This window comes from Chelonia mydas, chromosome 6 (genome assembly GCF_015237465.2).
Source record: "Chelonia mydas isolate rCheMyd1 chromosome 6, rCheMyd1.pri.v2, whole genome shotgun sequence".
NCBI classification, from domain to species: Eukaryota; Metazoa; Chordata; order Testudines; family Cheloniidae; genus Chelonia; species Chelonia mydas.
Window position 1 is genome coordinate 28,577,701 of NC_051246.2, and position 26,795 is coordinate 28,604,495.

Below are 26,795 nucleotides of genomic sequence, written 5' to 3' on the forward strand. Positions count from 1 at the left end.
TTTCATATTCTGTTTCCAGTGACACCTCTGCAACATCCATTGCCTTCTGAGGGTTTGCACAGGTGCAACTGATTACAAAATTGTTTTCCAAATTCCAGACAATGCACAAAAAGGATTAGAACCCTGCTCGCTCTCTCCTAGCTGTGTATGGGTCTGCAGCACTAATGGGAGTAAAAGAAAGTAGTCAACTTGCATTAGACACTAAGATAACCAGATATTACTCTGTATACACAGACAAAAGGTCTTTTGCATGAGACGGTACCACTTTTACACAATCACTTCTCAGAATAGAATTGCTCTTAAATGTTTTTCTCTCTCATCCAGAAATCTGGATGTTACTAGGTTCTTGAGTCAGAGACGATTGTATTTTTGGGGCAAGGGAAGTAATATCTTGTTATCCAGAGCAGGCTGACATTTTTCATACAAAATGATTTTCTTCAATCAATGGATTTTTTTTTTGAAAAACGCCAAAGCTTTTTGTGAAACTTTATTTTTTCAAAATTTTCCTTTTCCTGGTGACTTATTTTTACCAAAAACATTATAAAAATAGCTACTGAAAATTTTAATTTACCAAAGCACTGTATGTCAGTAAAATGACAAATTTCAATCACCATTTTTATAAGTATTTCAACAAATTTGACTTTAAAATCTCATGAATTTAAAAAAAAAAAGATTCATTTCAAGCTCTCATATTCATAGCTAATAATAAAACTGTTATAAACACCGAGAGCCTTGGATGAAAAGTGCTGTTAATAATAATCCATTTTGGGGTAGGTGTGTCAGCTTGTAGTAGGACTACACTTCCCAAGATGCACTACTGACAGCTTCTCCTGTGAGCTGCCCCAGCTTAGCTGAAGCACTGTTCTCCAGGGACTGACTGCCAGTATTGAGTGAGAAGAGGATAACATGGGACGGAGACACTGGGTCAGGACCACCAAATGCCAGCTGATAGTGACCAGCCTCTTTGTCATGGTAACAACCAGAAGTGGAAACCTGGGATAAGTAAACTGACCACCTTAAAATTCTTTCTTAAAAAGGAACTGTAAAAATTGTTTCTCTCATTTCAGTTTTAGGACAGAGAAAGTCTAGGGTGAAAGAAGCAAACTGTATGAATTACTGCATCCTGAACTGTTATCGCAACTCCCCAGCATTGCCTTCTGTCACTGATAAGCTTTTGGTTTCTCAAGTGTCACTGTAATGCAACTCTTTCACAATTCTGAGCTAGCCTTTAAGTAAGAAATTTGTTGCTGCCATCAGACATGGTAGTTTTAAGATGAGGACCGGGATATCTTCTCATGCTTCTCTTTTTAAAAAAATTTTTTATTGCACTTGGATGAACAATTTCTTGAGGTGCGTGTGGTTTTAAATGTGTTGGATAAGCTAGAGCATCTTTGTAGTCTGACAGAAGCCTGTCTGCTGGTACAGATATTGGATGGAATGTAACTTTTGGAATCTTCTGACTCTGTACTACAAACTCTATAGTTCTGGTTGGGTGGCTGTGGAGAAGCAAACGTGAGGAAATTTGGTGAACTCTTCCAAGGAGTTCTGGGAAAACTGCACTACAATTTGCTCCCCTTGAAAAAAAAAAGAGAGAGAGAGAGAGAGGAAAACAAGTGACTATTTAAGTGAATATAGCTCTATAGTTGGTTAAAAAGACTGGAGGGGGGGAAACTTGGGGAAAATTTCATTGAAAAAAATGTAAATTCAAAACTTGGTTGACTAGCTCTAATTGCAGTATATTGTTCTCCCTTCAGAGAAGGGCTGCCATTGTGCTTATGAAGTATACGACTTATTCAAGGTAGAACTGCACTCAAACCTGTTGAAGGGGGAGGTGCTTAGCTCAAGTTTAGTTTATTTGTATTCTTTACATATGGATACAGACAATAACATGCATCAGTAGTGAGGCCATGAGGCTTTGTTTAGATTGGTATTTCTGCTGGAAATCTGAGCTGAATGAAGCTGGACCAAACCTTTTACTGTGTATGTATAAGTATTTTAAGTTCCATGGTATTGAAATTGGGCGAAACTGCTACTGTATATGTGGCACTCCCTCCTGGCACCAGAGCTGTGAGGCACCTCACTGCTACCTGCCCTTAGTGTGAATCAGTCTGTGCCTGACGTAGCTCAGCTCCCTGAAATCACCAGCTTCTATCAACCCAAGCACTGCCTTGCAGGCCTTGCTGTCTCTGTGCAGGTTAGTAATAAGTACACTTCAACCCCTGAGTCCTTGGAGTACTCCCGCCCTTAACTAGTGAACACTCACAGAAATACCAGGTTTGCTAGCCAAGGGGACAGTGTGCACACTAGCTTGTTCGATTCAGCCGAGGATCAACTCTTCTGTAACATCACAGCACTGAGATAGATTTCTAGTGAAAATAGTCATGAGTTTATTATCAAAGATTAAGATTTAAAAGATAACGAGTAAGGGTAATAATGGAAGCAGAAATGGTTACATATTAAACAAAAAGTGTAACACACTTCTTAGATTCTAAACTTAACAGACTAAACCCTTGTCTAAAGTAGTTTATCTCACCTAAAGTAATCTCCCAGCATCTCCAAGCAATGTGGCTGGGATCTCTCTTTCATGAATGCAAAGTGTACTGCCTTTTGCCTTCTTCTTACAGTCCCCCAAAATCCATTGTTTCCTCCCCAGAGTCAGGATGACCCTCTGTGGTTCAGTTTAGTTTCTGGTGTCTTTTTGCAGTGTTTTAGTACCATGTTGGTCCCAGGATATTAGACAAGGTGGTCTCTTATGGAACCAGCTATTGTTGTTTGTGTCTCCAAAACCTGTTTATCAGCTCTACCTTGGGCATAGATTTTAAAACATATTTTCAGTATTTATACACCACTCTTTATCATCTCTACATACATCTCACAACGATTGAGGATCAGTATGACATAAGCTTTTATTAGAGATCTTGCATGATATTCTTTATGGATAAATACTAGAAAGCGGTGTGCTAAGTGTAATGAGTGTGTCAGGACTGCTAAGTTGTTGTTATAGAAGAGTGAACCCTTTACCAGTTGGCACTGAGGGGTTCTTAGGCTCACAGTATATTTAATCTACCAAACTATACTTCTTAGGAAAAATCTGTTGGTCATCATCTGAAAAGGTAATAAGGTTACACTTAGAAGAATAGTTAAGTGCAATGTTTAACACATACATGATTACTTCTGATTCTCCACAGAGTTTGAATTTCCAGGATGTCCTTTTATGAGTGGAGAATTCTTCTCCTTGTGAATTTGGAAAATATTGCAGATTCTAAAGGTTTTGTATGCATGTAATGCAGTTGTTGATGCCTCCCTAAACAAAGTTCATTGAACCTGGAGAGGAGGCATTCTGAGGGAAGCCTGAATCTAGAGGACCCCACCTCAGGAGATCAGGATGAATTCATGTCTTGCCTCTTTCAGATTTGCTACACTAGGGTTTTGTTTTATTTTAAATTTCCCCACTGTTGATATGCCTATTTCAACTCTACTCTTGGTAGCAATGGTGGGAGCACTAGCATAACTCAGACAGCCACCCAGGGCCGGCCCACAACATTTTGGCACCTAAGGCGGGGAGCTCAAATGACGCCCCCATGCCCCCTCGCTTGGGCCAAAACTTTGAAAGGTCTCAATTCTGCCTTCTGCCTGCAGAGAAAAATACATAGATGCTTTGAATTACATTAAAAAATTCAGCAGCCTCACTAGAAGCTGATGCTCCATCACTGACCTGACCACCAAGTTCAATGAATGAGAACTGCATGGGACAAAAAAGCTTGAGGGTTTAACTCTTGGATCCGTGTCTGCACTCCTCCATTGTTTCCTCTTATGTTGGCACCATTATTGTAGCCCTGACCTCTCATGTCAGCTATCGCAATTGCTGTATCTTCCAGCTTTTTAAGAAGCACATTTGTCATACCAGCTCCTGTAGTATCATCAATGTAAATAAATTCTAGAAAATGCTCTCTGACAGTCACCGTTGCAGGGACATTTTCACTAGGTTCTGTCATTGTTACAAAACGCACCATTAAAGTCATTTGTTCCGTATGGCTGATGTCAGGTGTGCAGTCCAGAATAACAGAGTAATATCTTGCTGACTTCAGACCTGCCACAATCTTCTGTTTGACTTTTGTTGCCAGTAACTGTATGATCTCATATTGAATTGTTTTTCCAAAGTAGTGGTGTGTGTACATTTCTTGGGTGGTGACTCTTCTTAGATGCTCCTGGAGTACAGCATCAAACTCAGCCATCAGCTTCACAGTTTTAAGTAAGTTTCCATTGTCTGGCACATACAGCTGACCTGAAGTGCCACGCAGTGCTAGGTTTTGAGTAGCAACCATTCTCACAATGGCAATGAGCCTTTTCAGAACATTTTGCCAGTAAAGAGACTCTGATACAATCTTCTCTTGATGCTGATCATCTATGGTGGCCTTTAACCTTAATCTCATCTCAAGCTCTTTCCACCTATGGAATGCTCTCTGGTGACATGCTGCCTTCTCATGGCATGCCAGATTTCTAGCCAGATTTTTCCAGTCCTTTGTTCCTGTAGAACCCAATGTGGCTGGAACATTAGACTGGAAGAGTTTGCAACAAAAACAGTATGCAGCATTCTGGGTTTTTGAGTACATAAGCCATGGCCTCTCCACTTTGTCACCATTGGGGATTTCACACCAGTAATGTGTTGGATGGAAACTTCTATTTTCATTGTCTCTGGGGAACATGAAGTTTTTCACTTGCTGTAGCCCATGCAGTACAAGGAAGTCCCTCAGGCTACTACTCAAGTGGGTCCACAGTCCTGGATCATCTAGACTTAAGGAACTAAACTCAGCAGCAGCTGTTTCTTGTGCCTCCACCACACTCTTCTTTGATCTACACTTTTCTTCAGGAATGTGCATGGTTACATCCATTTGAGATGGAGATATGGATGCCGCAGTAGCTGCCAGGTTACCTGCACTCTGACTAACTGGAAGATCAGGCATCTCCTCACCACTCACATCCTCACTGGGGCCGGAAGGCTCACCATGAACATTTGTGTCTATGTACCTCAGGAGAGCTCCTTCCTGCTTTGATAGAAAAGCTTCCTTTGCTTGCTTTCTTTTTCTGAATGTTGCCCCAGAGGGGCGTTTTCTTCTTTCACTCATGACTGCTGTTCTGTGCCAGCTATAGTGGCTCTCAACACTCAGTTGAAGGGGACAAATAAGCAGGCTGGAAGCAGGGCCTAACTGGCTCCTATTACTTCAGCTGACTGCCTGTTCTCCTCAAGTGGATTCAGGGAAGCAGCAGGAAACAGGAAACTCCCTGAGAAGCTGGTGTTAATCAGTCCAGGATCCTGGGGGTGCCAGAGAAGTACATAAGAGGCTCCTCCTCTTCTCTCTCCCTGCAGCTCCTGCTGCTTTCTGTTATTCCCTCTCACCTTTTCTCCTGCCTGCCTGTTATGTCTCTTGTGCCCTCCTTCCTCCAGCACAGCACTCCACCATCTCTGTGCATCTAGAGCAGAGAGAATACATATGCACCAGCAGCAGACACCATTTTCTACACTATGGGTCCGAGTGGTGGCCCCCCGCCGAACCTTCCCCCTGTAGTCTGGCACCTGAGGCAGCCGTCTCAGTTCGCCTCATGGTAAGGCCAGCCCTGCAGCCACCATCTAACAGGCTCTGAGCAGGTTAGACAACACAGTGGTTAAAACGTTGGTGGTCACTCAGTGTGTCATCTACAGTAGCACTATCATTGATGGAGCTGAAATGATAGCAACACTGGGAAATTTTAGAGGAAAAAGGCTAGTGCAGACAAAGCCTTAAAGCACAGTGCAAGACTCATCTATTTACACTGCCTTTTCCTTAGCAGAGATGACAATACACCTAAGCTACCCTCCACTCCGCAGAAAACACTACAAATTGTTCCAGAGCTGGAGCAGAGAACGCAATCTGACCCAGGACCGTTCTTGAAGTTAATAACAACCCTCTCATGCACACACGTCAAAATTTGCACCAATTCCCGTAGTATTTAGATATCAATGTAAATACATTGAAAGGGATGTCTGTGAAAATATGATTCCTCTGGTTTTTCCCAATGATTACAATTTCCTCTGGTAGCAGAGTCCAAGGGATTGAGTGAGTGGTTTTAAATGCAGTAATTATACAGCATTGTCCAAAGAGTTTATTAATCTGCCCAGGGGTTCCCTTCACATGTGACTTTTAGGTATATACTGTAAACTAACTCTCTCAGGGAACAGGTTGTTTTCCTTCGAGCATGGATTGAAGTATCTGAGTGTACCTGATAGCATTTCATAAGTTCTGCAGTAGTTTTTTTGTGAATCCTGCACTTGCTACTTTCCTTCCTCAGTAAAATCTCTGTTTTTCAGCTGCTGGGGCTGGCAGTCAGCATACTGACCATTATCACCCGCTATGGGGCTCACTTCAGTGTAATCAGTGGGGTCTCCTCTGAGGCTAACCCCTATAGAATCTTCCACAACGTCGGTAAGTGCCGCATTTTTTAGTCCAACTGAGATGTCCTGTGAGGGCCAGCATCTTTGGAGCTATGTAAAATTAGGATGCAGTGAAAGGAAATTCAGAGACTTCACATGAAGTGGGATCCCAATTAGGTGTGTAGTGTGGCCACTACAGAGGCAAGGTACCTCTTTTCTGTATGAGAAACTCTTGCTTGGCCTTTTGGTGGGGGAACGCTGTTCATTGTGCCTCAGCACTGCTGAGTCCACTGTTGTCCCCCATGCTTCACCTATTACAGACAAAGCAGGGAGGGTTCTAAATATTCTATAAGTAGGCCCAAAGGTATGGGAGGAGCTTAAGAAGAGCTCACAGTGGAAGTGAGAGGCTGGACAGGACCACAGAAAGGAGCACATTATAAGACACAAGCCATAGGGCCCTTTAAAAGTGTGGACATTTATATTTGTGTGGGATAGAAGGGGGACATGGGTGAACAGAAAGTAAGACGTGAGCTCTGGGTTGAAGAGCTTTCAGGATCAGTGCAGCTCCTGAACTCTCCCATTGGGTGTCAGCTAGACTCTGCTCTGGCCAGGAAGTAGGAGGCGACTGTTGCACAAGATTAGCAATGCGTAAGCTCCTGATAGTGGGTACTGGAACACATGCTCCTGTTCAGCACTCTGTGATTCAGTAGGATCTTTATCTGAGCGCAGAGATAATTGTAAAGGGGACTTGTGATCTTCTGGCAAAAATAACAAAGTGGCCTGGCATGTTTCCAGGGCACATGGTTCTGCTGGAACTGTGGGAGCAAAGGGCGGGGACAACGACACTGCGCAAAGGTTTATAAACTTGGTGTGGTGGGGCAAGTTAGTCAAATAAAGATGAACACTGGATAAGTTGAAAGTCTCTTGCATTCTCCTGCAACCCAATCCCTTTGTATCTTGTCCATTTTTAGACCCTGATCTAGCAATGCACTTAAGCATCTGCTTAGCTTCACATACAAAAATAGTCACATTGAAGTCAATGGAACGACTCGTGCATAAAATTAAGCATATAGGCAAGAGTTTGTGGGAGCAGGGCCTTAGATTGTAAGGTCTTTGGGGCAGAGACTACCCCTTATTTTGTGTCTGTACTGTACCCTGCAGAGCAAGGGTCTTCCATGATCTATATTATAGCCACATCCAATATGAGCATGCAGACTCCTTTATACTGCAGTAGTTTAACTCCAATTATTCTTCTCTGCACACACAGCGCTTATCGATACGAACACTTAGTTCATGGCAAACTGGGGTATAAATCTAGTCCATACTAATCTGCTGCGCACTAAGTGTCCGTGTGGACCCTGTTGCTGTGCACTAAAAGTTTCCTAGTGCACTATGATCTATCCCATTTCAAAGTGGCGTAGATCAAAGCTTTTAAGTGCACAGCATAAGAATGGCCATATTGAGTCAGAACACAGATCCATCTAGCCCAGTATCCTGTCTTCTGACAGTGGCCAATGCCAGGCTAGCGCTGGGTAGATTTACACCCCAGATTGCCACAAACTAAGTGTTCATACAGACAAGCCCAGAGAGAGGGCATTTTTCTGTTTTTTTCTTGTCATTTTAGTATTAGAAACTTTTAATAAAAAGATTAACTCAATTTATCAAGATTACTTCCATTACCCAAGATGGTCAGGGATGCAACCCGATGCTCTGGGTGTCCCTAGCCTCTGACTTCCAGAACCTGGGAGTGGACAACAGGGGATGGATCACTCAGTTGCCTGTTCTGTTCATTCCCTCTGTAACCCTTCTGCCCGTCAGAGTTGGCAGCAACAGGGCCGGGTTCAATATCTAGGGGATTCATTCCAATAACACAATGCAAACCGGCTCGAGCCCCCACCCAGTGACCTGGGACAAATATATACCACCCCCGCTGGGCGCCTCCAAGAGGCAATACTTCCCCTCTCGCAAGCACATAGTCTGAGTGTAGCAAAAGCCTTTTAATAACAGAGAGAAACAATGTGGCATTATGTTGGGGAAACACCACCAACAGGATTCGTAACACAACCCGTGCGCAAAACCCCACCCCAAGCAAATTGGGGCATGCTCTTTCCCTTTGGTTCTGAGTCCAGCAACCCCAAATCACCCAAAGTCCCAAAAGTCCAATGACCCAAAAGTCTCTTTCCCTGGTCAGGGCAGCCCCAGAGTTCGAAAGTTTATCTGCAGAGCTTTACCTCCCAACCTGGGTGGAGATGGGGGGGGAGGGGAAGAGAGGTAAGGGGCACCTTACGTGATCTGAAGCTGACCACCCCACAGCTCCATAGGCCTTCGCTCCGCTCCGCCAGCCGCCCCATGAACTGCTTTGGTCGGCTCCGCTCAGCTCCGCTCCGCTGCCTACAAGCAGCTCCCGCCGTCCCACAAACTGCTCCACCAGCCGGTCCACGAACTGCTCTGCTCCACGTCCCACAAACTGCTCCACCAGCCGGTCCACGAACTGCTCCGCTCCACGTCCCACAAGCAGCTCCCGCCGTCCCACGAACTGCTCCACCAGCCTGTCCACAAGGCACTCCAGCTGTCCCGCAAACTGCTCCACAGTATATCTTCAGGCTCCCCCACTACTTAACACAACGCTCAGTGATTTCAGCTCTTAGTCAGTTCAGCTCTTTGGTGAATCCAGCTTGTAGTAGGGGAGCCTCAGTGCTGGTGCACCATTAGCCCAAAGTGAGCTCAGCAGCCTGTAACTAGACTTCTAATGGAATCAAAATTAGCTCTGATATTCCACAGTGGAGAGAGGAGGAAGTGCAATTAGCATGTAAGGCCTTCACCCAGGGGCCCATGCCACCAAGTATTAATACTTGTCCCCAGCCTCTCTCAATTCACAGTTTTGGAACCCATGACCCTTGCTACTTAGTTGATGGTGAATCCCTCCGTCATAACAAAAGGCCAAGTACAGTTCCAAGCACAGTTCCCATAATCAGGGTAATAGCAAGTTATTCTTCCTGCCCCAATAACAGAGACACTGGGGATCCCATAGCAGCCAAAATGACCATTTGGGCAGCTATGGCCTCATTCTAGGCGGGGTGGGTGTGCCTATGCAAATGAGATCGGTCCCTGAAGTTCTTTTCCACAACTTGCCACACCTCACCACCAGATGTCAGGGTGGAGCTCATCCTGACACTGCTTACACCTCTGAAGCACCTGGGATTGGCCACTGCTGGAAGACAGGATACTGGACTAGATGGACCATTGGTCTGACCCAGTATGGCCGTTCTTGTGTACACTCTTTAACACAGTCCTTTCTTTTCAGGTTCAGCAGAGTAGAATGTCTTCAGTTTCTATATCTTAAATCTCTGTCCTGACACAAAATTATGTCACCCTCCTAAAGATTTCAGCAGATTTGGGCAGGATGGGGAAGGTTATTGTGCTTTTGCTGTGAGAGGGGACTGGCACTACCTGCCAAGATTTTTAGCTTTGTGGTGTTCTCAGACTTCCCAACCTCATAGCTTGAGGAGCAAAAATTCAGAAGTTCCTCATGAAAGGCAAGCTCTTCTGAGAGCTTTAGTTTATAAAGCTTGCTTGTCAAAGGGAGCCCAACCCTGCTTAAGGTGAAAGAAAGGCAGCTAGGGCTTCATGTCTTGCTAAAACTCCGATGTGTGTCTTTCCTCCAGCATTCTACAGCGGGATATGTCTGACCATGATTCTGGTCCTTGCAGCCCTGCTGAGTACTGTTGCCACAGTGAGAGAATCGGTGTGCCTCATGGCAATGGTAAGTGTTTGGTTAGACGGGCATGGGTGGGCAGGGAACAGCGTTTCCAAATTCAGTGATAACACCAAGATGTGGAGATACAGGGAAGAGCCTTTGTCTGGATCCAGCTTGCTCCCCACACTTGGTTTATCGACTGTTAAATGTGGTGTTTGTAGTGTTGCCTTAGTTGTTTTGCTTTGTGCCCCAGAACACATGGGGGAGAAGACAGCTAACACTGAATGCACATCATGCCACAGTGGGGTAGAGGTTGCCTGCTGCTTTTCAAGGCATGGCTGTGCCTAACCTCTCAAAGTGACTCCAGGTGATGATTTATCTATATGTGCCCTGATTTTTCAAGGTGCTATGTATATATGCCTCTGATTGGGGTCAAGGGGAGGTGCTTATCTGTCAAGATGATGCCAGTTATTGTTGGTTTGCTTTTGTAATGCCAACATTCTTCTTTGTGGTGTTCTTAATGACGCATTTCTTTGTTTTTTTCTGATATTTGGGTCAGATTTTGAAATCCCGTGTTCTGCCCCACGATAGCAATCTTAACTCCAATTTAATGAAGTGTTTTGTAAATGTATATATTCACAATGATTGTGAGCTTAGAACATTTGGTGGCACCAGCTCAGTTTTGACTGCGTTACCAATTTTGGCATGCTGTCGAGGCTAGCTTTCTACGTAGCTCATACTTTTAAGGAAAACTAATTGGAGTTCATCAGCTGGTATATGCATGAAATGGATATTTTCTCCTCAAAATGTGTCAACTACATAGCCATATCGTTCGGGGCATTCCTGCTGACCTCCTCGAGCAAAACAACCCCCATCAGGCGACACATTTGAACCATCTGTTTTGCTTCGTTTGGGATTCCCAGTGCATCCACTGTCTGCCTTTCATCTTTCAGACATTAAGCTCTTCAAGGCATTCATCTTGTGTCTTGTAAAGCACCAAGCATATTAACAAATAACACTTCTGCACAAGGAGAAGGGAGGGAGACGAGAAGGCAGCTTTTGCCCTGGTGATGGAGGCTGTGTGCGTTTCAGCAGCAGATTCTTAGACCCTCCCTTGTTGTTTGTTTTAAGCCTCACGCATGGAGTTGCCTTGGCATCAGACAGTCCTGCAGTGCTGGAGGCGAGAGCGGGGTGTGTGCATCTAGGACAGGGAAGAGGAAAGCAATGGAGTAAGTGCCTCGTAGAGTACAGGGACAGGGGGGTGTGCTTTTTCTCCTGTTGTAGTACAGTAATATAGTCGGTGAACTCAAGGGAAGCCTGAATGTGAACTGCAAAGGCTGGGAGTCACCAGTAAATTGGAGTAATCGTGTGTGTGTGTGTGTGTGTGTGTAGTAATCGTGTGCGTGCGCGCGCGTGTGTGTGTGTCTGCTGCTATAAGCCCTGCAGTGTGGGTGGAGTCCTTTGCACTACCCGTTCTCTCCTTGGAAGACAGAACAGCACAGGGTCAGGGTGCCTCTTTTTACCTAGATCCACTGTGAGTGTGTCTGGAGTGGGGGGGGAGAGGTAAGGTTTGTTGACCCAAACAAGAAACTAGAAATGCGTCTTCTAAGGAAGAAAAACTCCGGCAGTCCTACAGGTTTCCTTTGAACTGAACAAACTATGTACTGGTTTCAGAGTAATCCTCTCCTCCCTGCTGCACCACTAGAGGGTGTCAAGTTCTCAAAATAAGAGAGAAGCTGCCTGCAATCTTGTTATGAGCTGCAGTGTTTTCACACACATTCTCACCACCATTTTGTCTGTCTTTCTCTCTAGTTGTCCCCCATAGTTCTAGTAGGAAGAACATTATCAGACAGGTCAGGTCAGATTGTTCTGCCATCCTTCTCGCCAGCCTTTTACGCAGCTACCGCTCTGCAAACCAGTTTACTGCTGTTCATTCTGTGGTGAACTTAAACTTGTCCTGTGTTTTAATTGTCAAAGTCTGAGTCCAGAGCCAGCTGCACTGGCCAGCATGTCTGCTGACTGACAGAAGGGAGGGGGATGTCATGTTCAATCAACTTCTTCAGATTTCATACATTAGATACGTTATTTGTTATTTTTATTATGTTAGTACCGAAGGATCTCGGACGAGGGTTAGGACCCTAATGTACAATCTAATAACACAGTCTCTGCCCCAGAAAGCACACAATCTTGGATTTAGACAGTAAGCAGAAACTACTGGAAGCAAGCACAGGAGGGACAACGAGGGAACAGTAGAGACAGGTATGAGTGCATGGATTAGAAATCACAATAGTTTTTGTAGACACAGAGGGTTACCAGCCTAGCCAATGCCAAACTCTCAGTGATGATCTCTGAGTCCTGCTAAATCTGCAGGAGCTTGGGAGCTCATTACTAGCAGCTAAGCCTTGAGGTCCTCTCGCTGAAGAAAACCTCTATGACAGTAGCTAGTAGAAGAGTTTTCAGAAAAAGGTGCAAGAAATCCCCTAATAGTCAACCGTGGAATTATCTGTCCAAAGGGGAAATTCCTTGCTAATCCCCATAAATTAGTAGCTAGCTAACACCCTCCAGGGTTTGTGTCCCTTATACATTTTTATTCCATATGTATAATGTAGCAGGGGATGTTGTTGTTGTTCGTATAAATGTCCTATCCTGGTTTGAATGTTGCTCAACTGTTGGCCTTTATATCTTGTGACAGTGAGTCCCACAGGTTAATTCTGTGTGGGTGTGTGTGTGTGTGTTTGGTTTTTTGTTTATCCATGCAAGTGCTTTTCGGTAACTAATCCTCACAATACCTCTACTGATCCCAAATTTACCAGTAGGCAATTAAAGCAAATAGATTAAATGATTCACTTGAATCAGTAGAGGAGTTGTAAGGACTGGGATTAGAACTCAGGAGACTCCGGCTCCCAGACATGGTCTCAGAGCGCTGCAGCATGCTCCTGTGTTACAGTGTGTTTCACAGAAAGTCTAAAGTCCCTTTTCTGTAGCTTTTTTGTTGATGTACTGGACTTTTCTTTTTCATTAATTATTGATGTAAAGAGGTCTCTGTATAAAATGGATCTTGTTAAGAGTATTTCATTATGTAATCAAACAGATAGAGGAGGAAGCTATAGTATTGGTGTTCTTATATCTGTGAAAGGCAAAGAAAAGGAACAGGGACCGCTCTACACATGCCCATTGTAGATGAACTGCTTTGATAGAATACTAACGTGTGGTCCATTGGATAGCATGCTGGACTGAGAGCCAAGAGACCAGAGTTCTGTTCCTGTCGCTGATACTGTGTGACCCATGAGCAGGTCACTTTACCTCCCTGTGCTTCAATTTCCCCTCCTATGCTTTGGCTGTCATTTCTATTTAGATTGTAAACCCTGTAGAGAATGGGCTGTCTGTTAGCATGTGTGGGTATAGTGCTTAGCATGATGTGGGGCCCCAGTCTTGGTTGGGGGGCCTCTCGGGGTATGTCTACACTGCCATAAAACACCTGCGGCTGACCTGTGTCAGCTGACTCAGGCTCGCAGGGGGTGGGCTTTGGGGCTACAAAACTGCAGGGTAGATGTTTGGGCCCTGAGAGGCAGGAGGGTTCCAGACACAGCCTGGACTCCAGCTCTAGCCTGAATGTCTACACTGTAGTTTTATAGCCCCCCAGCCCCAGCCAACATGGGCCAGTTGCAGGTGTTTTACTGCAGTGTAGACACACCCTGGGCTGTGGTGTAATACAAGTGATGATACAGGGCTTGCAGTAGTGTGGCTTACCTTGGTTTGAAACCAGGGTAAGTCACATTGAAGGGAAGCCGCATTTTATACTAGTGCAGCACATCTACAAAAGGGGTTTCTCTGTTGTATTTACATTACAAATATCCACAGTGTAGACAGGCCCTAGGTAGATACCCACTGACATTTACAAATAGCGTGAATGAATCCTACAGCACAGGGTGGTGGTCAGATCTTCAGCTAGGAGCTGCGTATGTAATTAGGTTAATATCCAGAGGCTGCTGTGATACCAGGGAACTGGAAATGGTGGTCTGAGGTACTGCACTAGTGTCCAAAAATCTTCTTTGACTGAGCGGCCTGTGAGAGTTTTATGGTCTGTCTCATCAACTGTGAGGGATAAGAACTGATACAGTATCCTTGGCAAAGCTTGAATCGTTGCTTTCCAATGGCATACTGCAGATCAGTGAATTTAAATGTCCTGTCATTCTGGTAGCGTCCGAAGCCATGTCAGAATTGAAATGAAGGAGGAAAGGAAATAGCAGTCTCTCTAGAAGGGCTAGTTTAAAATAAAAATCTCCGACTCTAGCAGTTCGAGATACTGGGTATTGAAGTTTTGTCAGAAGTGCAGAGGAAGGGAGAGAAAAATAAAGAAAGTAATATGGCAATCAGAACGGTGCATCTTAAAAATCCAATAACTGAACGTTCTAGGGCTGGAAACAGTGCTAGACCAGAACAGAATGTTTTCAGGACCAGTAAACTGTATTCGAAAGACTGGTTCCAGCCCAGTGATCAAGAAGAAAAATCCTCAGTCCCTGTCTGATCCAGCTCAGCCTTTTGGTGTAGTTCAGAGTGACGTACCACTCTGGCAGGCATTTAGCATAAGCTGTTTGCTTTACTGCTCCCAGATGTGTAATTGTAGGCAAGTGTGTTAGGGATTCATAACAGCACAGCAGTGCACTTCGATGCCTTGCTTTAGCAGTCATCTGCTTCCTAGGCTGAGCCTGTACTTACATCAATTATGCACCAGTCAGCAATAAGAAATCAGTCTACCTGGGCTGATTTAAAGCTGCACAGCCTCCCGAAGAAACTGACACAGGTAGAGCCAGCACTACACAGAATTCTTGCTGCATTCAGCCAGAGAGCACTACATTGATTTCTCATGCAGACAGAGCTCATCAGCTTCTTAGGAGATATGGAGAAAGAGAAAAACAGAATACTGCTTCCTGGCAGTGGAAGAATGGGGAAGTAATTTTTTTCTTTTGCACAGATTAAACAAGTGATGAAATAAAAGTCCGGTTAATGTAACTGTACCGTAAATATATTGACTGTGGTCAAGCAGTGTTCAACCACAGCGCAGGAGGAAGAGTGCAAGGATAGTTTGAAGCCAGCCTACCCACTCCCCTGATCCTGGGCCACTGTGTTGGGCCCGGTCACCTGGCATAAGAGCAGCCTTCATGTCTAACTTACTATAGCTTCCAATATCCCCAAGGGGCTGTTACAGCTCTTGGGGATTGCTAGGGCATGGGGCAGCCCCTCTTCTGGCTACGGGAGTGGGTTGTAGGAAGTTGAACGCAGTCTCTGCCACCAGAGGATTCTCCTTAATCCAGAGTGACCATCCTGAGGCTGGTTCTGCCAGTTCTGGTGGTGTTTTGTGTTAGCTGAGTGGTGCAAAGCAGCCCCACCACAACTGAGGACAGGGCCACTAATTGTATGCGGCATAAGATCTTAGTTTGACTGCACTGAATGAGAAGGGAAGGTGAAGTCCAGCAAGCTTTTCATTTAAAGGGTGAACGTGAGGAAGGTAGATAAAAAGATAGGCCAGTCAGGGGACTGGAAAACATTTCTATGGATTCTGCCAAGTCTACAGAAGACAAATTATTCCTTGCAGCAAGAAGGAAAACAAGGTAATTCATAAAGGAGTAACTAATTATTAGCTCAGTGACAGCATTTGATGGGGCTGAATGTGCTACATCTCATACAAGAAAATGTACTGCATCATCTTGCAACAAGCTCATAGCAGTCGTCTTAGATTCTGGGGGGTGTGAAGAAGAGGCAACCTTGGCTGTTTGTATTTAAATACAGCTACTTGTTTTTAAGAATACCTTCTAATACGATTATAAACCCTCAAACCCTCTGGCTAGGAAATAAACAAGCAGCCTGTAATTCATTTATGAGTACTTCTAGGAGTCATGTAATTATATATCATAGCCTGGATGGAGGGAGATCTCCCAACAGGGTACAAATTTCAGTACTGGTAACAAATTACATAAAATAAAGACTGGTAGAGCAGACACAGACAGGCAAAGGAGTGGGCAGACATGGTGGGAGATGTGGAGAAGGGTCTTAAACTACAAAATAATCTGATACATTTGAGAGATTTTTATGAGTAGTATAATAGTTTGGGGGGAAAGCAGAAACTGATTTTGTGCCACATTTTGAAATTATTTCCATTTGGCAGCATTGAAAATGTACCAATTTTGACAGGGGTGGGGAGGTTATGAATTTTTTTCAGTATCTTTATTGAAATTTTTCATGAAACCTTTTTCATAATCTTTTTTTTTTTTCATTTTCTGAAAACCATATTTTCATATTGGTACTGAGTAAAAATTTGAGTTAAAATACCTTGGAAAATGTCATCAAAAACAGGAAAAGCTGATAATCTTTCACGAAAAGTGTTGGTGGGTTGTTTTTAAAAAAAAAAAGCGTCCTTTTTTCATTGTGGAAAAAAATGTGGAAAATGTGACCAGCTCTAGTGAGTAGTAATCGGAACAGGTCTTGGAACAGCCTCTCAATCTCTCCTCTAGATTTCATTCCTGACTTCGGTTCTCTTATGCTTTCAAGGGTTAAAATTTTACCACTGTACAGTCGGTTTGTTGCTATGATCCAGTTGTGGGGAGTTGTGGAAAATTGTCCCTTCAGAAAGGAGAGCATAGAGGGACAGCGTTGTCTTTGGCTCTGTCTCAGAGCCATGACATCACTCCTCTGGGGCTCTACCCAGATATTCTGCACACTGTTGCAGTTCCTTGCAGCCGCTGTCAACAGATAGTTCAGTCACTGCTGTGATTCCCAGCTTTGATTCCACTAGAAAAGGGACACGCGTGGGTCACCCTCCCAGCGCAGGTTCTCTTGGCTCCTCTGTTAAAGCCTACAAAGAAATCAAGAACTAGTGGTGGCTAGTCCATAGGGAAGTTTAACTGCTATAGCTGAGCCTCCTTCTCCAAGCCATCACATTGTATAGCTTTTTGTATTGACACATGACAGCATTTCTGTCTACTTGCCTTATAGTTTTAGGCTTTGAAAGTCTGGTGTGTTATAATATTTCAGCAGCTTATTGGACACTGTGTGACCTCACAATCCATGGTGTCAGATAGTTGCCCTGGAGAGCCTGAAATATTGTCAGTAATACTGTGCATTTTCGATCTATTCTCATAGACTCAGAAACTCTAAGGTCAGAAGGGATCATCATGGATCATCTCTAGTCTGACCTCTTGCACATCGCAGGCCACAGAATCTGACGCCCCCCATTCTAGTAATAGACCCATAACTCTGGCTGAGTTACTGACGTCCTCAAATCATGATTTAAAGCAGGGGTGAGCAAACTACGGCCCGGGGTCACATCCAGCCCTCTAGATGTTTTAATTTGGCCCTCGAGCTCCTGCTGGGGAGTGGGGTCCGCGGCTTGCCCCGCTCTGGCGCTCCATCCAGGGAGCAGGGTCAGGGGCTTGTCCCACTCTGCGCAGCTCCCCGAAGCAGCAGCATGTCCCCACTGTGGCTCCTATGCATAGGGGCAGCCAGGGGGCTCTGCATGCTGCCCCCGTCCCAAGCACTGCCCCCGCAGCTCCCATTGGCCAGGAACCGCAGCCAATGGGAGCTGTAGGAGAGGTGCCTGCAGATGGGGCAGCATGCAGAGCTGCCTGGCTGTGCCTCTGCAGAGGAGCTGGAGAGGGGACATGCCGCTGCTTCTGGGAGCTGCTTGAGGTAAGCACCGCCCAGAGCCTGTACCCCTGACACCCTTCTATGCCCCAGCCCCCTGCCCCAGCCCTGATCCCCTTCCCGCTTTCTGAACCCCTCGGTCTCAGCCCACAGTATCCTCCCACACTCTGAACTCCTCATATCTGGCCCCACCCCAGAGCCCTGACCCCCAGCTAGAGCCCTCACCCCCTTCTGCACCCCAGCCCCCAATTTTGTGAGCATTCATGGCCCGCCATACAATTTCCATACCCAGATGTGGCCCTCAGGCCAGCAAGTTTGTCCACCCCTGATTTAAAGTCTTCAAGTTACAGAGAATCTGCCATCTCTAGGCCTGAAGGAGAAATGCAAGCAATTTGTGCAATATCCACTGTCCAGACTGACTCTAACTTGATCAAAGTGAAACATATAGATTGCATTTTTCCTATATCAAATTCTTTCAAAGTCCACTCCCTTCATCATCTTCTGCCATATTCATCCAGGTCAGTAGAGCACTGGATTGGTTTACAGAGGTGCATAGTCCTACCTGAACAAAGGTGTGTACCTGTTTCTTGGAAGCCTTATTAATAACAAAATCAAGCCTCATCTGGCCAGTTCAAAGTGTGCTTGTTCCCTGAAAACTGACCATAAAACAGTGCATGAGTGATTCTGGCACTTTTGGGGGGAGCCGAAGCAGCATTCCAGTACCTCGGATAACTGTAAAGTAAACCAATGATTATTCATGCTAAAAATATTGGAATTTTCCTAAAAGCCTCTTTCGGGTACTGTTATAGCGTATTCTTGTTGAAATCATGAGTTCTGGCTCTTCTTTTTTAGTGCTTGAGCCCTGCTGCAAAAACTGCGTTGAGGGTCGTTGTAGTCAACTGACTAGCTATTGCTAATGCACTGCATGGCTGAGGTTTAGAAAGGCTGGGTATCTTTCCCCCCCCTCCTCCCCCATGATTATCGTTTAATTCCTTAAAAACAAATGATGGCCCACATTCTCTGCTGTACTGAATTTTCGCTCAGTGCAGAAGAGGGGAGGAAGCCACAATGGAACTAGTTATGGAAGGCTGCTCTTTCTACTAGCAGCTGGTAAGGGTCCCCAGCGATGCTCTGGCCACAGCCTTCCCTGCTCACAGTGTGGTGACTGGCATAGGAACAGTTACGCCAGCTCTGTACATACCGAGGGCTCCCCTACAGTCAAAGGGAATCTGTTGTGTTGTGATCGGATTCCATCCCTGCAGCACAAAGCTAATGGAGTAAGCCAGAGAATCCAGCCTGATGTCTCTGAACTTGAACAGGCAGAGAAGAGTTGCAAGTCAGGAAACATAATCTCGTGAAAAACATTCCTGGGGTTATAACTGTCAAGCTGTCCTGCAGTAATTCAAAAGCATGAGTGCCAACCTCAGGGCAGACTCTTACAAACCAGGGCACAAACCCCAAATTTGATTGTAAGTTCTATACTTAGATTTCACCAACCAGTGATCATGTGTAAACTCCTGAGGTGCTGTAACAGCCTAAACATGACACAGACCGTTCCCTACAGTACTCTTAACTGTCTTCACAAAAAGAAAAGGAGTACTTGTGGCACCTTCGAGACTAACCAATTTATTTGAGCATAAGCTTTCGTGAGCTACAGCTGAATCACATGAAGTGAGCTGTAGCTCACGAAAGCTTATGCTCAAATAAATTGGTTAGTCTCTAAGGTGCCACAAGTCCTCCTTTTCTTTTTGCGAATACAGACTAACACGGCTGCTACTCTGAAACCTGTGAACTGTCTTGTCACTCAGGTAAGAAGCTTATATTTGTGATAGATGGTCACTTACACCAAGTATCACAGCAATAGTCAGGTTACTCCCAAACCCAAATGACCAGCCACTTACCCCAAGTCAATTGCACTTTAGATCTCACACCAGAGACAATGCTTGTAGCCAATCCTGTAATAAACTATCTAAAGATTTACTATATAGGAAAAGGAAATGAGAGTTATATACAGTGTTAAAGCAGGTAAACATACACACACACAAATGAGTTCCAATGTTAAATTTCAAAAAGAAATAGAAGCGTCTATGAAAACCGAGCTCTATATCAGGGGTCAGCAACCTATGGCACGTGGCCAAAGGCGGCACTCGAGATGATTTTGAGTGGCACTCACACTGCCTGGGTCCCAGCCACCGGTCCCAGGGGCTCTGCTCCCGGCCTGGGATCCTACTGCTGGCCCCCTGGCACCCGGGGTCCCGTCCACCGGCCCCCACTCAGCCCGCCTCCAGTCCCAGGTCCCAGCCACTGGTCCCGGGCACTCCACTGCTGGCCCCAGGTCCTGGTCGCCAGCTCGGGACTCTGCAGCTGCCCCCAGCTATGGCCCACTGCCCCAGCCTGGGGCAGTGAGGGGTGCAGACAGGGGCAAGAGGGGGAGCAGCTCAGCACCCCCACCTTAAAAATTGTTGCAGTGCCACTGTACTGGGATATTTTTAAGTCCTGATTTGCTGCTTACATCACTATCACGTCACGTGGAACAGCCCATTGCATTTGATGTTGTGCGTGCCGTCTGTCGCGATTTTTTTCCTCACTGTAAGTTGAGGGGTACATTTGACAAAATGTCAGCTCCTAAGAAAGCAAAGTTAGATGTCCGTTCATTTCACGTCACAGCAACATTTGATGGCTAAGTTGTGGGCAAGGGTTTGGTGCGCTTTGTAAACTGTTTTGATGCAATCAATGCCTTTTTGTCAGAAAAAGGACAAAACTACCCCAAACTGGATGATGACAAATGGCTGTGTAAGCTCATCTTTCTAACTGACATCACCGCTCACCTAAACGAACTCAACCTCCGTCTCCAGGGTTCAGGGCAAACGGTTCTGGAACTTTATGAAACCTGGAAGGCATTTGTTGTAAAACTAGCAGTTTTTTCTCGGGATATTCGAACTTTGACTTTCTGCTACTTCCAACACATAAAAGAGCTATTGACACGTTGCACTGTCAGTGTCGATGAGATTGGAATGTACACGCAAGAACTGGAATCAGAATTTTTTGACAGATTTCAAGATTTCCAGTGATTTGGCCCAATGCTTTCTTTTCTAATTAAACCTGAAAAGTTCAACGAAAGCCACTTGGATTTGTCTGTATTTGAGTGGATGGGTGCTGAAGATTTTGAAATGTAGCTCATTCAGTTAAAAAGGTCAGAATTGTGGGCATCAAAGTGTGGAGATCTGCAGACTGCACTTAAAGCTACTGAGAGAGATCATGGGGCCTCTATTCTGACTTGCTGGATGTCCCTGCCAGTGAAATTTAACTGTTTGAAGAAAATTGCGTTTGCAATGCTTTCAGCGTTTGGATCCACATACCTGTGTGAACAGGTATTTTCACACATGAAATCTGTCCTCTGTCCCTCGTGGAACCGGTTAACAACTGATCACTCAGAAGCCTGTGTGCAACTTAAAATATCCAAATATGTGCCAGACATTGAAAAACTCAGCAAGGAAAAGCAAGGGCAAGGATCACACTAAACTGATAAGAACTGCATTTGAATTTCCTTTTAAATGAAACTTCTGAAACATTTTAAAAACCTTATTTACTTTACATACAACAATAGTTTAGCTCTATATTATAGACTTATAGAGAGAGACCTTCTAAAAACGTTAAAATGTATTAACTGGCTCGCAAAACCTTAAATTAGAGTGAATAAATGAAGACTTGGCACACCACTTCTGAAAGGTTGCCGACCCCTACTCTATATAGTCCTTTAGGACTAACCGAGGTTTTGCTTCTACCTAGTAATCCTTGCGCCCCCCCGCCGCCCTGAGTCCGGGCAGCATAAAGATACAGGCCTCATCTACATTAGGAAATTAGGTCAGCATAACTGTCACTCTAACTGTGTCACTCAGGGATGGATTTTTCATACCTTTAACAGAGCTAACCCCCGGTGTAGACAGCTCTAGGTGGAGAGGAGAATTCTCCCGTCGATATAGCTATCATCTGTTTAGGAGGTGGATTACCTGCGCTGATGGGAAAGTCTCCACTGAAACACGACGGTGGTGCTGCTGTAGCAGTTTATGTGCAGACAGGCCCAGAGTTCCTTCTTGTTAGGAGTTTTTATTCCCTACCTTCCCTCCTGCTTTGAGCTGCAAACTCAGCTGATGGGAGGAATTCACTTGCAAGACTCATCTTCATGGTGGGGGGAAGGGATGAGAGTTAACAACAATTTTTTTTGTCCTCTTTAATGTTCCACTCTAATCCATCTGGTGTTGATGGGCCTCCTTGTTGGCCAGGATGTAACACATTCTGTTAGAGATCAGCACTTTACACTAGTTAATGTCTCTCTCCTGTCTGGTGATTGATACAGTTGCAGGGCTTACAATGCAACACTCAAATATTACCTTATATAATATGGGATACAGATGTTAAGTGAAATTAATACATGCAGTCAGCAATTGACAAGCATTCCATGAAGTCTAAACACATTCTTATAATTCTAATACCTATTTTAACAATACTAACAGACAGGTGAGCCAGTCTGATTTCAATTATGTATTGTCAGGATTCAGCTGAGGCGGGGGGACCTTGACTTAGGCTGTGTCTACACTACCATGGTAAGTCGACCTATGCTACGCTTCGTGAATAACATAGCTGGCGTCGACGTACCTTAGGTCGACTTACCGCGGGGTCTACATCGCGGGGGGTCGATGGGAGAAAATCTCCCGTCGACTTACCGTACTTTTCTCGTCGCGGGTAGAGTACAGTGGTCGACTGGAGAGCGATCTGCAGTTGATTTGGCAGGTCTTTACTAGACCCGCTAAATTGACTGCCAGTGGATCGAGCTCAGAGCATTGATCCCTGCCGTAGTATAGACCTGCCCTTGGTCACAATAACAAACATATGAACTGGTTCACAAACCTTTAGTTCATTTCCCACAATATAGAAAAACAGACTTATGTCAACAGGGGAGGAAACAAAGGAAGGAACCTATTCCTTTATGTCTATGTTGGTTTGAGCTTTTATTAATTTAGACAGGAGTGGCTTGGAAGAGTAGATACTCATGGTCCAGAATGAATTGAACTAAAAAGCTGGAATAGGAGGACAATATCCAATTGCTGGATGGAGTTATCCCATAGTGAAGGAATTTTGGGGGAACCTGGCAAGCTCTAAGGTGTAGGTCAGTAATATCAAGTTGTTAGCACCAAAGCGTACCACATATAAATAAGCAGGACACTTAATTAGTTTTTTTGGCTTTTGTCAAAAACCAGAATTTTTTCATTTATTTTACAGAAAGGGCACTTGTCATCAAAGAAAACATTTTGATCAGTTTTGAGTACAGAAAGAGGAGATTGGGCATGCACTAAACACATGGACCATGTAAAGACAGCCCACGTAGTCAGTTTTGTATAACTTTGTACATAGAAAAATGCAAGCTGTTTCTTAATAATCTATGCCAATGTTTTCCTGGAGTCTCTCATACCCAAACAGGCCTAGCTTGTAAACAGGGAAATCTTGAGTCCAGAAACACAGGCACAGAAGTCCGGTTCTCGGAACAAAACCCTGAGAATGTATGTGGTGCTTTCTCAATGTTATAGCGTGAAGTACTTCACGCTAGAAAGGGTCAAAACACATGAAAATGATTTTGCAGAAAATGTCAGTGTTTTCATTTTTCAGGGTTCAAAATGGAAACATATCCCATTTTTTGCAAAAGTTTGTGACATTTTTAATCAATATTTTTTATCACATTGTATTGACAACATCGACTTTTTTTGTTTCTTCCTGAAAGCTGGGTTTTGGTAAACTAAAAATTTCAACATTTTTTAGATATATTTTGTAACATTTCAATTAAAACATCCATTTAATGAAGCCATAGAAAAATTTCCGAAAAAGAGAAGAAATGTTTAAAATGTTGACAATTTTTCACAAAATGTTAGTTTTCAATGAAATTCTGGATTCAGCTTCAGGATCCATTGGGCTTTAAACATTTTACTGTCATGTTCCTTTTAGGTAAGCAGGATCCATTGGTCTTATCCTTATGACAGGCATCCCACATTTCACTCAATCTCCAGATAGTGTTGGTTTGGTTTGGTTTCTGCAACTAAAGAGATGGCTTTTCTAACAGCCAGCCCTGTAAACTTCATCAAGAATAGGAAAGCCAGCCTGCATTCTTTCTGGCTTCTTTATCATTATCACTAGCCATACTATTCTGGGTCAGTTTCTGACCTTGATTACACCTGTGCAGTCCTACACCTGCACAACCCCGACTGGAGTCAGTAAGAATCAGCTTGGCTTTGCAGTTGGAACTTAGTTAACAACTCTGAAGCACAGGCCAGAACAGAATCCAGCTCACTCTCTCATAGCTGTTGGCTCTGCAGTGTTATTGAGGCAAAAAAACTGTTAATATTTTTCTCTCTCTACTGAGCGGACAGGCTCTGAATACACACGGGGAGTTTGGATCTCTTGAGTAGGAAGGTGCAGTTTTTCACATAGTCTCACTTCAGAATAGAACCATGTTTTAAATCTAATTTCTTAATTTCACTTTTTTTTTTTTGGTAGAACCTAAAGCAATAGGTTAGCAACTTTATAGTACACAACATGCTCTTCTACTGAACATCCTTTAAAGGCCGTTGTGTAGTTATGGTCCCTGCCAGGGAATTTTAAAACCACTGTGTAGCTGGCTCCCTTTAAGTGACTGAGATTTTGAGGGTTGTTTAAAAGAAGTTAACTTTTAACTGTGACTTGCATTAAACCTGCCAAAGCCAATATAATTAACTATTCTCCTACTGTGTTTTCACATAAATATTTTTAGCCCCTGAGAGGAAATGCTGCAAGTAACAGTGCTTTCTCTTTATCCTCAGGGATTCTTCTGTTTTGCCATTGTTTTCTGTGCACTGATACAGGCTGCGTTCTGGAGATACACCAACAACAGGGAGGTAAGTGTTTCTTACTAAGAAATACCAAGAATCAGTCATCAGATGGTGATCCTATAGCAATGACTGCTACCAAAAAAGAAACACCTTGGGGGCGGGGGGGAGGGGAGATTTTGTTTCAAATAATTTCTGTAAAAAACATAGAAGAACGTAAACGTTTTGCCAGAATGTTTGCTCCTTTCAAAACCCATGTTTTGTCTCAAAAACTTTTCAATTTCAGCCAGTTCTGCTTCCCACTAATGTCAATTGGGAGCTTTGCAAAAAGATTGAGGATAGGTTCTGGCCAGTCTGAATTTTCCTTTATCGGCAATGATATTCAGGAGATGGAAACATCCAGCTAATGTGTTTGTTAAAACTGTCAGCAATGAAATAGTGAAACCATCAACTTGAATATCATTCTTGGGTCGCCACCACATTGAAATGAATGAATCAGGGTCAGTTCACAGCTCTTGGAGTCGTCATTTCATGTTGTCTGTAAACTCAGGAAGATACTGCACTGGGTCTCATTTGGAAGACCATCTTTACAAGAACAGTCGTTCTCAGACTGTGGACCATGAATTCACAGTGGTCTATGTGGAATGTACCATTTTGAGAATCAAGTGGTGGGATTGTCAGAGGGGGGAATGAGATCATCTTTCCCTTGCAAAGTGGTCTACTGACTGAAGAAGCTGACGAGTCAGAGTTTGATGCTTAGTTCCCCGTGGTACCTTTCACCTCTGCTTAATCCTTGTAATCCTGAAGTGATCTAGACTGCAGTGGCACCTGGTCAATTAATTGAATGTGGGTGATATTAAACATTACGTTCTGTGGATTATGATCTGGTTGATTCTACTAGTTCTTCCCTTTAGGGCGATAATCATGGTGGGTGGTTTTAAAACTAGTTTGCCAGGAGAACAACACAGGATGAATGACCATGAGACTTTTTCCTGTAATGAGAGAGCACAGTTCACTCTTAAAGCAACAGAACACTTTTTGATAGATTATAAAGGCACGAGGGACTATTGTGATATTCATCTAGCCTGACCTCCTGTAAACTGCACCATAGGATTTCATTGAAGTATATCTTTTTGATTTTTTTCTAAATCTTGATTTTAAAATGTCTAGGGATGGAGGATTCACCATGACCCTTGGTAAATTGTTCCTGTGGTCCCTCACTGTTAAAAATTTGCACCTTATTTCCATTCCTTATTTGTCTAACTTGCAGCCATTGAATCATCTTATACCTTAGTCTGCTAGACTGAGGAGTCCTCTATCAAATTTCATTCCCCAAGTAGGTATTTATAGACTGTGACCAAATCACCCCCGTAACAGTCTCTTTGTTAAGCTAAACAGATTGAGCTACTCGAGTGTTTGCTTTCTTAATCCTTTAATGATTCTCGTGACTCTTCTCTGAACTTTCTCTAATTTATCAACATCCTTCTTGAATTGTGGATACGAGAACTGGACACAGTATTCCAGCAGTGGTCACTTCAGTGCCAGTTACAGAGGTAATGTAACCTCCCTCCTCTTACTTGATGTTCCCTTGTTCATATATCCAAGGATTTCATTAGCCCTTTTACTCCTAATGTTGCACTGGGAGCTTTTAATTATCCACCGTGACTCCCAAGTCCTTTTCAAAGCCCACCATCCTGTATGTGCACCCTACATACTTTGTTCCCGGATGCATGAATATACATTTGGCCATATTCAAATAGATATCGTTTGCTTGAACCTAGCTTGCCAAACAATCCAGATAGCTTAATTACTATGGTTTTAAAATGTCAGTAACTCTATTTGGAGCCAGCCTTTATTTCCTTAGTGATTAAAGCCAACCAATGAAATGCAGAAGCTTCATTAAGTGTTATTGTTACCTGTAACATGAGCTCTGAAGAAGTCAAATGGAATAAGACTCCAATTAATAATTTCCCAGAACCTGGGTACGCAGAGTAATCATCAAAGCCTTTAAGTTAGTTCCATGTTAGAGATGAATGATTAGAATAATCCTGTGAGCAATCTTTTAGAGAACTCATATGGTATTGGAAGAAATTGTTACCCTTCTGATGTGACACACAGAACAATTTCTTTAAATCCTGGCATGTGACTGCATGGTTGTTTTCTTCAGACCTCAAAATAGGACTGAAAAACTACC

At 43.9% G+C, this 26,795-nt stretch overlaps 1 protein-coding gene across 7 annotated transcripts in view; it reads left to right on the forward strand.

Moving 5' to 3' along the window:
* The first annotated feature begins 824 nt into the window (after nt 1–824).
* The window catches only part of TSPAN32 (tetraspanin 32), a 73,605-nt gene continuing 47,634 nt past the window's right edge, over nt 825–26,795 (forward strand). For all 7 annotated transcript variants that reach the window (XR_006291840.1, XR_006291839.1, XR_006291838.1 and 4 more), the window contains exons 1-4: nt 825–972; nt 6,347–6,461; nt 10,075–10,172; nt 24,596–24,670. Coding sequence is in view for 3 of the 7 variants with exons in the window: in XM_037899643.2 (XP_037755571.1) it covers nt 907–972; nt 6,347–6,461; nt 10,075–10,172; nt 24,596–24,670 (354 nt within the window). In the remaining 4 variants the exon portion in view is untranslated. The remainder of the gene's footprint in view (nt 973–6,346; nt 6,462–10,074; nt 10,173–24,595; nt 24,671–26,795) is intronic.